The sequence below is a fragment of the Fragaria vesca genome, linkage group LG6 (assembly GCF_000184155.1).
Source record: "Fragaria vesca subsp. vesca linkage group LG6, FraVesHawaii_1.0, whole genome shotgun sequence".
Taxonomy (NCBI): Eukaryota; Viridiplantae; Streptophyta; class Magnoliopsida; order Rosales; family Rosaceae; genus Fragaria; species Fragaria vesca.
Window position 1 is genome coordinate 29,441,032 of NC_020496.1, and position 15,851 is coordinate 29,456,882.

A 15,851-nucleotide genomic window follows, 5' to 3' on the forward strand; every position below is an offset into this window, starting at 1 on the left:
GACCCGAAACAAAACTATCTTCTTCTTTTTTTCTCCGCTCAAAACCCAGAGACCCGTTAAAACCTGCTGTTGCGTGACAGTTATGCTTCTGGGTTTTATCGATTGATGGAAAACCCCTGGGCTTGTGTTGTGATTTCATGTAAGTGCTCGGAGATGATCAGATTCCGTGGGCAGTGTTCGTTGCCGGAGCGAAGTGGGTGCCCACAGCAGTTTATTGGGTCTGGGTGTTTGAAGAGATAATGGGTCAAGTTGGATTTGCTTCAACTTCTGCTTGGTCCATCGTAGCTCTAGTTGAAGTGGAAACTGGGGTTCGCGTTCGAAGACGAAGCAAAACGAGCAGATTGAAATTCCGAGGCCATAGCTCAGGTACTGGTTATCTTTTCTTTGCTGGGTGTTCTGTGACTTTAAAAGTTGTATGCAATGGTGATTGAAATTTTGATTTTGTAGATTAACGTTAATTCGCGGGTTTCACGCGTGCGGGTTTGCCCAACAGTAAACGAACAGGTCGACGTGTTACGGGTAAAGCTGCCCGGACTCCTTATTCGTACCAACCTCAGAAACCTCGAAAGTCCTAACCTTGTTAGAAACCAAATTCCTGAAGTCTTGTTGTTCTGTTTTTTGTTCTCGATGCTCATAAAAACAAAACTTGTGACCAAACTCATCATAAGCACACAGACATGGCGAATCAACAAGAAGATCAATCAAAGAAGCAGCCCTCGTGGTTCACGCCCAAGAGACTTCTCGTCATATTCTGTGTGATCAACTTGATCAACTATGTCGACCGAGGAGCAATAGCAAGCAACGGCGTCAATGGAAACCTACAGACTTGCAACAATGGCACGTGCACACCCGCTTCGGGCATACAAGGCGATTTTAAGTTGAACAACTTCAAAGATGGTTGGTTATCTTCTGCTTTCATGGTTGGACTTCTCGTGTCTTCTCCGATATTTGCATCCCTGGCAAAGAGTGTCAATCCTTTTCGTCTCATTGGAGTTGGGTTGGCAGTTTGGACTTTGGCCGTAACTGGCTGTGGTTTCTCATTCAACTTCTGGTCCATTATTATCTGCCGCATGCTGGTTGGTGTTGGTGAGGCTTCGTTTATTAGCCTTGCCGCGCCGTTCATCGATGATAATGCTCCACCTCCACAGAAAACCGCATGGCTTTCGATATTCTACATGTGCATACCATCTGGATATGCGCTTGGTTATGTTTATGGTGGCTTGGTGGGCACTAGGCTAAGTTGGCGTGCTGCATTTTGGGGGGAGGCAATTCTGATGCTTCCCTTTGTGATTCTCGGGTTTGTTGTCAAGCCTTTGCAGATGAGAGGCTTTAAGCGTGATGAATCAAAGGTTGCTGTTGCTGTCTCACAACTTCAAGATTCAGGTGCTTCTGAGACGAAAGCTGCAATGAAAATAAAGAAGCATCTTTCGAGGTTTATGAAAGATATGAAGGAGCTTTTGGTCGAAAAGGTGTACATTGTTAATGTTCTTGGTTATGTAGCATACACCTTTGTGATTGGTGCCTACTCATATTGGGGGCCTAAGGCTGGTTACAATATATATCATATGAAAAATGCAGATATGATGTTTGGAGGTGTTACAATTGTGTGCGGAGTACTCGGCACAGTAGCAGGAGGCTTTGTTCTGGATTATATGACCAACACTATCACCAATGCTTTCAAGCTTCTTGCAACCGCAACATTTATTGGGGCAATAATATGCTTTGGTGCCTTTTGCTTGAAGAACACGTATGGTTTCCTAGCTCTTTTTGCAGTTGGACAACTACTTGTCTTTGCAGTTCAGGGTCCTGTAAACTACATTTGTCTGCATTGTGTTAAACCTAGTTTAAGGCCACTGTCTATGGCCATTTCTACTGTTGCAATTCACATCTTTGGAGATGTGCCTTCCTCGCCTCTTGTAGGGGTTCTCCAGGATCACATCAAGAATTGGAGGACGACTGCTCTTATTCTAACATCAATTTTTATTCCGGCAGCTGTCATATGGTTTATCGGAATTTTTCTGCACAGCGAGGATAGGTACAATGAAGAAAGTGAGAAGCAGAAATCCACAACTGAGGTTGAAGAGAAGAAGGCGGAATCTACTGCTGAACCTGTCACATATTCAACTCTTGTCTAGTGTAATTCCAATTTTCTTTCTCTTATTTTCCAAGGACTTTTTTCAATAATACTCTCTTTTCTTCTCAAACAACGTTGCAAGGGTTGTACAAGATGCAAATTCATAATTTAGAATGATTCTCAGTAAGGAAATGCTAGTGATTCAAAGATAATAGAAAGCCAAATTTAAGTCTGCATAATGTTCATTTCTTGAAGTGACACAGTAAGGATCCGATACAACTTGGAATAAGTCATTTTCATACCCAGAACCAAAATACTTGTCGAGATCAACATGCCTCAAAATTCTGCTCAGACATGAGGGTCTCAAAAGTTGTCCACAACCAACATGTCAAAAGCGCTCTATCTCAGAGAATAGCAAAGCTGGGGTATTGTCCTATGTCTACGAGTCAAAAAGCTAATAACAATAGTCATTATCCACAAAAGAAGGACCCTTAGCAGAAGAACATGGAGCCCTGGACCTTCTCATTGAGCCTAGGGAGCTCTGGAACTGGGATGCTCTCTGATGTTGTGACACTGCCTTTTGCAGATGAAGTCTCTGAGAGATCTTCAAACTTCGTGAACTGCCCCACTTGTGCTGCAGCAAGGTGTGCATAGCATATCGGTGCCACTGGAAAGAAAAACATGGTTGTAGGAGTTAGTGAGATGGTAAGTCAAGCTCGACACCAAAATTTAACTCAACAGAAAATTAAGAGCACAAGTGTGTTTCACTTACCAATGGATATTGCAGTACAGCTCCTTTGGTACCTGAAATGTGTTGCAACAAAATATTTGGATGAGTTCAATTGACAGGTAATTCAAGTCGATCAGGGAGTGAATAAGGTAATTCATGGGACTGACTGAAATTGAAAACTTACACATAAGAAAGGGAGTGAATAAGGTTCTGCAAGTCATCAGGGGAAAAGCCGATCTCATCAAGCAAGACATGATAGTGTGCTGGCCTAGAAGTTCCCTATTTATGGAAAGCAAAGCAAAAATAAAATGATGACTAAGGAAGAGTACAAAATTCTACCAGAGGTATGCTGCCAGTAACTTTTAGCATTTATCTAATCAGTGTCTTTTTTCAAAAACTATTTCTAGAAAGAGCAACACAAGGCAGCAGTCAGAAATCGGCTGCACAGGCACAGGCATGCTATTAGAAACATTTCGTTCAAGATGGGTTGGGCAAAGAGGGACTCACAATCATGCCAGCCTGAGAACACATGTAGAAATCATAGATCCTTGGATGCACGATATTGGTGTCGACAACTGTCCCTGGAGAGATGAAAGAGAGTGATCAAGAGAACTGGATAAGTGATATTAAAAAAATAATAATAATAATTAGAAAGAAGCAGACCTGGTGGAACATTATCAGGGCTATTAGCTTGAAATAGCTTTGTGTGATGATTCTTCTGAGCTATAATGAGAGTGAACTTTGGAACATCAGCCTCCCCAAGGTGCTGGTAAGCCTGAAATAATAGCAATGGATTATCTCGGTGTGTCGGAAGAAACAGAAAAATAACAAAGCCACAGTGCAACGAATACTATATATGAAGATATTTATAGTCTCCTATAGCGGGTAGTTCCAAAGCTTTACTTGGTTCATGTGAAATTAACTGGTAAAATTACTGAGAAACATTGGACATATAGTTATTTATCCTTCAAATCAATGATTAAATTCAAGCTCCTTTATTGAGTTGCAGACGAACCTTTACAATTTGATCCAGTTCGATGTTCAACACTTGATTAAACTGTGATTCACTCACTCCATCCCTACAATAAAGAAACAACACCCTTCAAATATCAACAAAAAACAAAGTCTTTACAACTACCAGGCGAGAATATGATAACAAATATAAACAAATGATGCAGTTATACAAACCAAATAATGTATTCCACAAAGACTGTTTATATTATCTGCTTGGATATATGAAATGACTACCATTGGCAACAGATCGAAGGTATCCCTATTTCTTTTTCCAGAACCATTTGCAGCAAATGACAGGTTGCCTCAAATAATAGTACTAATAACAATAATAGTAATACATCACCCTGAGGTGCATTACCACCTCCAAGGCTCCAACAGAAACACAAATTTACATAATTATAAACTTATAATATATACTCTGAAGTGGATTAACTACACAAAATTCCAGAAATTTCATCTTTTGATGGACCATGATTCTAACTCTAACATAAAAGATGCTGCCATGATTTTAATGCTTGTATATGGGTTTCCATTTGAAAAATGCCGCTTTTAATGGACCAATACATAATGATAAGACAATCTTGTAATACCTAAAAATAATCATCTGAGTTGGCTTGCGTCCTTTGCTTGTCTTATAGAAGTCCAGAAGCAGTTCCCTGCAACACATGAAACTTACCAAATTAAGCATAGTGACGGAACTGATAATTAAACTAACAGAGTTCTAATTAGACCACAACTACTAGTGAAAGATTTGGTCATTTGGGAGTCAAGACTTTTGAAACATAACAGATATTTAGTAACTATTAACATAAACTATGTCTTAAGGATGTGATATACTGCTGCAGATACTACTAAAGATTCAAGTTTCAATACCTGATAATACCATCATCATTTCCATTTGGAAGTGGCTTGTATAGACCATCAATCATCTCCACCTTAGGAGATTGTGTTCTAACAGCTGCTCTGTACCTTGATATAAGAGGCCAATTTCGAGAGCCAACAACCTGAAAGCTCCAACAGAACAACAACATTAATACCAAGCACCAATTGGTAGATTCATGATACACTGAAAAAAGAAATTAAAAACAGAAGAAGTGTCATTGTACATACTGCAGCAACTGAAGGAACATCTGAACGGCCAGGAGAACCATGAGACACATCCATCCCCAAAATCATTGTAGGAGTATCTTTTATAAGAGGAACACGTGAGGAGAACTCCAGTGCCAACAGAGAATTTATTCCTCCGAGCTATAAGAGTAAACAAACGAAGAGACCATTAGATACTGTCTAAATTCAAAACATGGAGATATAGGATTCATGCTTCAGTTTCTTGCCTTGGTATTGATTTTCATAAGGACATTAGTCAGGTATGGGTCGCTAAGCTTGGGCGGGGCAATACATTGTGTTGGAATGCCAAAGTCAACCAGAGTCTTTTTCTTCCAAGGCCCTAGACAATGAAGAAGATCATGAGACTGATTATATGTTCAAAGCAAGGACATCATAAAGTCCTATGTGAAATTATAGATAACAAAGGCCGTACCATAGATATCAGAGCCTTTCTTTGGTATGACACAGAGAATGAACTTAGGTGGTCCTTGGACCTTAGACTGAATCTGTTCAAACATCTTGTCTACTCTAGCAACAGGGCCTAGTCTTTCAGCTCGCCGATCTTCCTCAATAAGAGTTATGGGGCGCTCAATTTGCTGCACAGATGACATCAACATCAATATCAAAGAGACAGTAACTACAATATTGCTAGAGAGAGAGTATTCAAACCAAGTCAGATTGATAGAAGGTTTAACTTACGATTCCAGTCTTCTTTCCAACATTGATAAGCTCCCGAGAAATTTGACTAATGTCACAGCGTCCAGAGAAGTTGACAACTAGCCAAGACTTGATACGTGTAGGATCCAAAAATGACTGGGGCAATGAGGAATTAGGACAACCATTTAAAGTACTTTAGTCCAAGTTGTGATGATGAAGAACAAACTCAGCAAAATCTTTTCAACTGACAGGCTGTATACAAGTTGGAGAAGCAATTCAATACCTTTCCCTTGAAGTTCCATCGTCCCTTAAAGGGCAACATGTCCTCATTGTTACCTACCTTTAACTGTTCATCAGAAGAAAGTACATTAGTAAGTAGTTAAGAGTTAAATTAAGTGAAGATGACACTCTTATGTTACCTTTGGAGTCTCAAGAATATGGCCATCCATCTGAACCAGTTGCTTCTCTATAAATATACCACATTCAGCAAGCACAGGATCCTCATCATAGCGATAATTTCTTAAAGCCTGCAATATTAAATGATCAAGCAGAATGTTGCGACATAGAACAGAAAAAGGAGCATTTTGATGGCATACAAAACTTACATCAGTCACACTCTTTATTCTCTCCTGAGGCTTCTGCCTTGATTTTTCCACTAAGGATGCTCTCTGTAGGGAAGATAATGCTTTCGTATACCTTTGTAGTGAAACAAGTGAACACAGCTAAAACCACAAGACAGGAAGGGGGAACAAATATTAGATATCTCAGATAAAGGGGTTTCAAAGATATAGATTAACACCATATAATAAGCATAAGAAATTTGCAAACCTCAATTGGAACATAAGTAGGCTTCTTTGGCTTGCCAATATCAACGCATGGCATGTGTTGAGAATAGGTGAGCTCTATGCCGCAGTGTTTGACAAAATATTCAAACACCGTAATCTCCACAGTCTCCCCCTCACTCGTGCCATCACCACTCCTTAGCCTCAGAGTAAAACTTCAGGAAAACAAAAGCAAATTAGCTTTGCAAATTGCAAAAAGGAAACCGACAGAAAATTTATTTTCAGAAAATAAACACATACGTCTGATTATTGCAGGTCTGCTCACTCAACCCAGTGATTTTTCCCTCCATGTTACGGTGCCTTGTTGTAACCCTCAAATTTTTCAGCATTCTTTTGGCCTATGTGTTGCCATGAACAAAATATTTAGGGACTAAACATGATGCTGCACATGAACCTTAGTGAAGGGGTTTATCATTTCTTTTTTCTTACCTTTACCCAGTCAATGAAGCGGGGTTCTTTTACACCCTGGTTGGTTAACAGAAAATCAATAACAGGTCCAGGCGTCACAATCATTGTTGTAGATACATCTGCGCAAAGAAATGGAAACAGCATTACTTACACAACAAGTTACAATAATTGTAGCAGGTCTTAAGAATCAGTAAAACAACAAAACATCATACCCATATTCAAGGACAAGCCACCCTGAGTTGGACGGAAACTGGAATGAAATCCCCGGATACCAGTCACACCTCCTCCAATCTCAACAAAATTCCTGGAGTCATCATGGAAGAATGACTGTCGTACTAGAAGGCATCCCCTGTGCATGAATAATGCATTGCCCACAGTTAAAGAAACTTAAAACTCACAAGCTAGTGTACATTTGTAAAAACAAAAATGCAGTCAGTCTATACATCTTAGCTGCTTTCTGCCGTAGGATAATATCAAGAACTCTCAATGCATCCTGAGTGTTGTCTACTTCAGCTCCTTGAAGGGCAAGAGAAATAGACTTGAGAGGTATTTTGGCAGCATAACTTATCTCTATATTGAAAGATTTAGATCGAGTGGAACAGCGTTTCATCCTTTTGTCAGTCTCACCAGACTTCCCAGTTTCACTGCCACATAACAAGCAAGAATGTTGGACAACAAAATTGAAAACCATAACCAAAAGCAGGAAGAAACTAAAGAATATAGATAAACCTACTGACTACCTTTTTGCAAATGACTCATCCAGGATGACTGTGAACTCAAGCTTGTTGCGCGGGAGAGGACCAACTGTGTACAAAGCTTTCTCCCCATCATAAGCAAACTTCTTACCAGCAAACTCTGAAGTGTATGTCTGATAAAGCTTATCCACCAGCTTTCTCCCAATTCCCATGCCTTCAACAGGTCTCTTATCTTCATAAGTTATGAGAACCTGCAAAAGAGTAGGACATTGGTATTAAGTGAAATGAAAAGAGTTAACATCTTAAAAAGTGTAGGATGAGGTAAACATACACAGTACTGGTAAAACACAGCATCTGGATTCTTCACCGAAACTTTGAAGTGGTTAGTGCTCAATGCTATGCGCCGCCCTGTAGTTCCACTCCCACGTGGCCTGACCATAATAGAGTGCTTGGGAGGAGCTTGAGCCACAACTTCTGGCTTCACATTGGGCGGTATGATAGGAGGTGGCGGAGGCAAATCCTCCATCTCAGAAAACACAACCTACAAAGTAATAATGAAACTTTGTGTTATTCAATTGAACAATGGACTAATTTTCATCTTCACTGAAACCAGTTATAACAAATACACAGTTGCATACCAAAAGCAATCAGAAGTTAGAAAGGACAAAAATATTTGATAAAGATCAAATCTTTTCGATAAAGATCATGTCTTTATATAGTAGATCATACAGAAGACCGTTCCATGCACAGTAAATGGTAAAGATGCTCAAATTTTGGCTCATAAGTAGTTCTTCAATTAGAACCAAATAGCACCAGAATCAAGCACAGTAGGAGTTGACATATTCAAATGTATAAGACCAGAGAGACAAAACTAGCAAGCTAGCTAACTCAACATCATATAAGATACACAATCAGACTTTGGAAACTAAGAACAGAATAGGTAAACTGAGTGAGTAGAGTTTTCAATCAGAGTAAATAGTTTTGGTAAATGGAGTAAAAACAGTTTTTAAACTTTCAAACATGCTATATACATTCTCAACCCACAAACTAGTCACACATTTGGTACCACACATCATATTCAAAACTAAAAGGAGAAACAAGCAAAGTGCTCAAAAGTGCTCAAACATCAAAGTTAAACTACTGATGTGCATCAAACTACTCAAACTGAAAATGAGCAAAATCATATCTTTTTCCTGATTAAAAGACAGAAGCAAGAAACTGATAAAAACAGGCAATAATAACGCAGATTTGTACTAGTTGAGTGAACAATGGAAAATTTTCCATCTTCATTAAGCAAATAGACTGATAACTGTACAGTTGGATACCAAAAGACACCAGAAAGTCAGAAAGCACAAAAAATTTCTATAAATATCAAATCTTTTCGATAAAGATCAAATCTTTATGTAGTTAGATCATACAAATGACATTTCCATGCACTGTAAATGGTAAAGCTGCTCAGTTTGGCACTTAAAATAAGGAGTACTTCAGTTAGAACCAAACAGCACCAGATCAAGCACATGAGGGGTTGACTAATCACATGTACAAGACCATAGCAACAAAACAAGCAAGCTAACCCAAACATCATATCAGAAACACAATCAGACTCTGGAGATTAAGAAAAACAGAATAGGAAAAACCTACAAACCGGCCAGAGTGTATATTTTTGGTAAATGAAGCAAAGAAAACAGCTTTCAAACACGTTATACATTCACAACTGTAAACCACAAACTTTCAGTCACACGAAAGTGCTCAAACATCAAGTTTGAACTACCGATGTGCATCAAACTAGTCAAACATCAAACTGAAACTCATAAAAATCCTATCTTTTTCTTGGATTATGAGACAGAAGCAAGAAACTCATACAAAACAGGGTAATGACTTTGCGAAAATGGACTCAAATCTGTTTCCAAGCACATGAACAAAATAAAGGCATGCAGAACTGGAAAAGCTAAGATTGAGTAAGAACAGTACCGTGAATGAAAGAAGAAGAAGAAGAAGAAAACGGCTAGGGTTCTTGGGGGTTTGAGATGAGAGAGAAGGGAGATGAAGGGAAAAGAGAGAGAGTGTGTGTGAGAAAACAAGAGTTTTGGTTTTCTGTAAAGAGCTCTCTGTTTTGTGTTTGGGTTCAGTGAGGGGCAATGCTTATAATGGAGGGAAAGAGGCTGCTCTTAGAAACAGGTGATGATGACGACTGGCTCTCCGAAGCTAATTATAGTAAAGTCTATCAATAATTTACAGGGTAGCTTCAACCAAACTATGTAATTCTATCAAAACACAATGACTAAAAATAAAATAAACTCTCCAACTTCCAAGAAAAGACTTATATGTGTATTGATATAAAAGTTAAATAATTTCAATAATGTTGTTGTCTTTATTTTATTATTAATTTTATTTATCATCATGTAACATGTGAATTTTATTAACTTCTGTTTCGTCTTGTAAAGATTCAAAAATGATTTAAAATAACCATTTTTTTTTTCTTTCAAAGAATGATCATTGTGCTTTTGGTCCCTATATTTGAGTTAGGTTGCGATACTAAATTTGTGTTTAAGAAAATACAGATCATTGTGTTTATGGTCCCTATACCTTCGATGGATTGCGATACTGAAATTTACCTTTCGAACAATGTTATTTTGGTCCTTCTTCTTAGTTCTAATGGAGGGTGAAACAAGATCGTGGTTAACAGCTCTACAACATAAATGATTTATGAATATGCACAATTGCACATATGGTCCCAAAAGAAGTTGGTAATGAAAGGGTTAACTCTTTGCAAACAATGGCAATCTACTCCAATATCAAAATCAGATGCTACAGAAAATAAGAAAGAGATTATAACTGATAGAAAATTAAAAAAAAAAAAAATGCTAGCCTTGGATCCCTCCCAAAATAGCAAAACAAAACATTGTTCAGGAAAACAAAAGTAGATATACAAAACGTCTAAAATTCAAGAGGAAAGGGAGCTGATCTCAAACTTACCGTTGAGAGTTGAGAGGAGAAAACCTGGAAGTGCTGGGTACAATGAAGACCAGGGGTTTAGGGTTTGAGGGGCAGTTCGGTCTTTCATGGGAGAGAAATGGGACAAGGTAGCAATGGCAGAATAGTAATAGGGTGCTGCTGATCCTTTGTTTGTAATCAGAGCAGTGTTTTGGGTGCAAATGCCACCACCACAGAACGAGCTCCTGCAGTGGCAGAGAGGCAGAGCCACCGCTTATTCTGTGTATATGCAATGGACTGTTGGGTACAGCCCTATTGTTTTTTGCTGAGACTCTTTCTCATCCCTTGGGTAATATATGGGTATCACCATTATGGGAGGGACACCAATGGGGAAATGTATATTTGACTCTGTTCCCTTCCTAATTTTGCATTTTGAATTCATCCTACGTGTATATTCTGATATTCTATCATTTTTGACAAACCAACTTTTGTTTTGTGTAAAAACCAAAGTGACCAAGAGAAAACATAGTTCAATCACAACCAGAAGGGTTAGTGACTCATCAAATTAACAACACAACCTATTCACTTAGAAATGTAGCTTGAGATCAAGAAGATCATGTGAAATTTTTTCTCCCCTTTTGCGTTTGCACAGATAATTGGACTCAAGACTCAAGTTGTGGTTGTTAGTTTGAGCAACTGCATTTTGAAGTAATCACAAATTTGTTTCCATGATTGTTAGGCATAATTTAGAAATGAGTCGATTTCATGTTGAAATTATTTAGAGTTAGGATGAGAATGACATGCATTTTGTGAGTGGAAACTGTGACAAACTTTTAAAACAAAATTGACAATATCCTTGAATGAGCCTGTAGAAGTCGAAGCATAAGCTATGAAACAAACTAAAAAAATAGGGTTTAGAGATAAAAAAAAGAACTAAGTAATTACAAAACTAAAAGAAAAAGGAATTATAGTAAATAAGAAAAACAGAAATATATAAGAATAACAAATTAAGCTTTGATGACATGGGTATGTCACATCAGCCGTCATGTCAGATGGGTTATAGGTGGCTCCTCAAATGGTGGTTCACCTAACATTACTCATTATGAAACAAGAAATTAAGCTTCTTGAAACTAAAAAAAAATTTTTGATGTCGTTAAAGTAAAAAAGTGTTGAAATGAGTGAACACATTGTCGCATATCTTCGTGTGTTTTTAATAAGTGTGATTTGTGATTTGTGGGGTATATAGAGCTGATCATCTTTTTGAATAATGGGGGCGGGGGGTGGGGGATGGGAAAATAGAGAGAAGATGGGAAAGATTGATAAAGAAACCAGCTGTGCTTTTTCAATTTTTTGAAATATATTGGAGCAGCAAATTAGATTTAGCATTAGTAAAGGAAAAAAAAAATAGTAGATGGCAAACCAAATACCTTGAGTTCTTGTTCGTCGATGAAAGAACACTGGAGTAAATGGTTGCTCCTCGCCCTCGTCCTCTTTTGTGTTCACCTAAATGAGACACATTGTAGTGCAAGAAACTTTGTTCGATGACTGTGCCTGCCGTTAGACAATTCAGAAGTGAGTTGATTCAATTCTGTAAATACTTAGTTGGGATGAGATTATGAGTGCTATGCAGTCTGTGAGCTTATTATAATGCTAGTCGCTAAAGTAGATTTCGAGTCTAAAGAAAATTGTGTTGAAATGAGAAACTGAGTAGGCTATGCCCCGATAAAATTTAGTGTGTGTGACAGTGTGAGTGTCTGCCGATCCAACTTAACCGGATTCCGGCCATTCTTCCTTTGAAAGAAAGAAAGAACTTCATTTGCTAAAAAGTTGCATAGCTTGCCTTCAATCTAAATACATGAAACATGTCAAGGGGTAGGCTTTTGGGTTTAAACAGATGCATAGGATTTCAGCCACACCTGAGTCTTCGAGCAACCATTGTTGTAACTTGTGAGTACATTACTTGGTCTGGTGTCAGTTACTGCTAGCCAAATACGGCGGATGCAAATAGCAACAAGCATGTACCAGTTTCAATTAAGGCTACTTGGATGGCTTATTTGTTAGGACGCAATAACAAGCATGCGTCTTACTTGCCAGTAGTGGCTTCCTATGGTTCAATTCTATGGCGGGTCTTCAGCTAGAAGCCTAGAACTAAACCAAAGACAGCAAGAATACCGAGAAGTAAACAAAATCGAGAAAATTCCATCTTAATAAATCCGTCAAAATTCCCCGAATGAATGACGGCAATGACGGTTCCATACAACTTAAGCAAGTCCCTGTCATACCCAGAACAAGGGCGACAGATATTTCTTGAGCAAGCACAACTCAAGAGTCTGCTGGGACATGTATAAAGGCCTCAAAATTGGTCCACAACAAGACCAAGGAGTTGGCTAATCTACTGTAAATGCTTATATCTCTTTCTACCCCATATACAAGTAAAGCTGGGGTTTGTCATGCACTCGTGCTTACATTAGATAATTATTCATCTATGGCCGATGGTATGTTTATAGTCAAAAAGCTGATGCACTGGTCATATTCACAAAGAGAGCTAGCAATTAGAAACAGGGACACCTCAACAAAAGCATGGAGCCCTGGACCTTCTCATGAAGCCGAGGGAGTTCCTATACTGTACTGGGATGCTCTATCATGAAGTGACAATGCCCTTCCATGATGAGGTGTCCAAGAGATCTACAAACTTCATGAACTGCCCCATTTGTGCTGCAGCAAGGTGGGTGCCACTGGGAAAATGGTTGTAGAAGTTAGTGAGATGGAAGCAAAGGCTTTACAGGTAGAACAGAAGGGCTATGAAAACAAAAAGAAAGAAGGTTTAAAAGCTTACCAATAGAGATTGCAATTGTACTCCTCTGGTACCTGAAAATAGCAGATCATGGATGTTGGCCACTTATTTCAAGGTACTCTGGTACCGGAAAATACATTTAGTGATTTTAAAGCTAATATGAAGCTACAGAAAGATGATAGATGTTTCAGATATCCTTTCCATTGGTTCTCTTTTGAGAGACCAAAACATGACGACGAGCATTCTTTTCAAATACCAACAAAACAAAACTACATTACCAACTAAATCTTGTGATACCTGAAGACGATAATCTGAGTTGGTTTGCATCCATTGCTTGTCTTATAGAAGTCGACAAGCAGTTCCCTGCAACAAGTTCAAGCATTAGCCAGTATACTAGAATTGGTACTTTCAAATAAATGAACTTCTCATATTTTAAATATGTAATTGGGTTGCATTTAAGTTTACATGTAAGTAAACCCACAACTTTTGGTCCACTAAATGAAAAGGCAAAACTCCTATGATAGATTCGGGTGGAGACTTCTGAACACTTTCAAGTTTCAATGGGTTCTATATTGGACATTTCTTTCGTGTTAACAGTCTATATCTCTAAGCATAGTCTACAGGTACAGATTTTTAAGTTTTTTGTTTCAATACCTGATAATACCATAATCTTTCAATACCTGATAATACTATCATCTTTTCCATTTGCCAGTGGCTTGTACAGAGCATCAATCATTTCTAGCTTAGGAGATTGGGTTCTAACAGCTGCTCTATACCTTGAAATAAGTGGCCAACTTCTAGAGCCTACAACCTGTATGCTCCAAAAAAATTGAAATTACAAGCAAGCAACAATTGGTAGGTAATAAATATTGAAAGAAACTAGCTTTGTTAATACCACAGCAACAGAAGGAATGTCTGATCGACCAGGAGACCAATGAGATACATCCATCCCCAAAACCATCGTAGGAGTATCTTTTATTAGAGGGACGCATGAGGAGTATTCTAGTGCCAACAAAGAATTTTTCCAAGCTATAAGGTAAACAGCCGGAATAAATCAATAGTGTCCACAAACTAGAAAAAGTAGAGATACAGATATCAAGATTTTGTTCTTGCCTTGGAATTGATTTTCAGATTGGTAAGGTACTGATCATTAATCTTGGCAGGAAAAATGCATTGTGTGACAATCCCGAAATCACTGAGACTCTATTTTTTCACGGCCCTGTAACACGTAGGATATCAGATAGTGATTATATGATCACTTCAACGGATAGTTGGAATGCCACTGTAAATAACAAAACCATACCATAAATATCAGAATTTTTCCTCTCTGGTAAAACGCAAAGAACGAAGTCAGGTGGATTTGGAAGCTTAGTTTGAATTAGTTCAAACATCTTTTCAACTCTTATAACAGGGCTTTCTCTTCTAGAATGTGGTTCTTCCTCAAGCAACGTAAAGGGACGCTCTATAAGCTGCACAGATAGTTAGAATTATAGTTCAAAAGGGTGTAACCTACAATGCCCTTTTTCCTCCCAGAGTTGATAAGCTCCCTCGAGATATGGCTGGTATCACAGTGTGCTATAAAGTTGACAACAATCCAGCAGTCAATGCGAGAAGGTTCAAAAGTGTCTGGAAGAATAGAGAATTAAGAGCACCATCAAGCTCAAGTAGCAACAATAACATTTACAAGCTAACTGATAGATGACTAGTTCCACCGTCCCTTGAAAGGGGTGCAGTCCTCACTGTTACCTACCTTTACCTGTTCATTAAAAGAGGGAATGCATTAAAAAGAGGACTGACAGATAGATTCTGTGAAGAGGACATGATTTTATACGTTTTTAACAATTTCTTTTACCTTTGGAGTATCAAGAATACGCCCTTCAAACTGAGTCAACTGTCACTCCATAGAGATAGCGCACGTAGTAAGCATAGGATCTCTATCATACTGATACTTGCATACAGCCTGGAGGAACAAATAAAAAATATGATTTGCATCAAACTGAAAGAATGAAAAAAGGCAGAAGCAATTTGGTGTCAAGACAAACTTACATCCGTCAAAGTTCGTGTTCTGTACTGAGGCTTCTGTCTTGACTTTTCAACCAAGGATGCCCTCTGTTGTGAAGATAATGCTTTTGTATACCGTTGTAATGAAACAAGCACACAGAGCTAAACACAGCATGGTGAAAGGAGGGGACAACAAATCAGAATCTTAATGACAAGATTTCAGATACATAGACTAATAATAGTACCATATAATAAGCACAAGCAATTTGCAGACCTCTAGATGCAGATAGTTGGGCCTTTTTGGTTTGCCAACATCAAGCCATGGCAGGTCTGCAGAGTGTTTTGTGAAGTAGTCAAACACAGTAATGTCTGCAGTCTCACCTTCACTTGCACCATCACCGGTTTTTAATTTCATAGGAAAGCTAGAGGGTGGTACATGTTAGCTGCTTTGCTGCTGTAGAATAATATCAAGCACTCTCAATGCATCCTGAGTATCATCAACATCAGCTCCTTTGAGGGCAAGAGAAATTGACTTCAGAGGTATTCTGACTTTGAGTTCCCCACCCGCCTTCTCAGCACCAGCTACATCCACCAT

At 38.5% G+C, this 15,851-nt stretch overlaps 2 protein-coding genes and 1 pseudogene across 2 annotated transcripts; 1 reads left to right on the forward strand and 2 right to left on the reverse strand.

Moving 5' to 3' along the window:
- LOC101298045 (probable sphingolipid transporter spinster homolog 2-like) lies at nucleotides 1-2,259 on the forward strand. Its single transcript, XM_004304029.1, has 2 exons — nucleotides 1-366; nucleotides 448-2,259. The coding sequence occupies exon 2, from the start codon at nucleotides 678-680 to the stop codon at nucleotides 2,133-2,135; it is 1,458 nt and encodes a 485-aa protein (XP_004304077.1). The 5' UTR covers nucleotides 1-366; nucleotides 448-677; the 3' UTR covers nucleotides 2,136-2,259.
- Nucleotides 2,260-2,565: 306 nt separating this feature from the next.
- LOC101298342 (protein argonaute 16-like) lies at nucleotides 2,566-8,029 on the reverse strand. The gene is made up of 22 exons (XM_004304030.1): nucleotides 7,859-8,029; nucleotides 7,573-7,778; nucleotides 7,276-7,476; nucleotides 7,045-7,181; nucleotides 6,854-6,951; nucleotides 6,665-6,762; nucleotides 6,411-6,579; nucleotides 6,188-6,304; nucleotides 6,002-6,109; nucleotides 5,866-5,928; nucleotides 5,625-5,738; nucleotides 5,359-5,521; nucleotides 5,153-5,265; nucleotides 4,929-5,066; nucleotides 4,692-4,822; nucleotides 4,409-4,474; nucleotides 3,820-3,883; nucleotides 3,468-3,579; nucleotides 3,312-3,385; nucleotides 2,989-3,083; nucleotides 2,847-2,878; nucleotides 2,566-2,741 (listed from the first exon to the last, which is right to left on the reverse strand). Exons 1-22 carry the CDS (start codon nucleotides 7,964-7,966, stop codon nucleotides 2,566-2,568), a joined length of 2,583 nt encoding a protein of 860 aa, XP_004304078.1. The 5' UTR covers nucleotides 7,967-8,029.
- A 5,073-nt stretch (nucleotides 8,030-13,102) lies between these two features.
- Nucleotides 13,103-15,851, reverse strand: LOC101315078 (annotated as a pseudogene).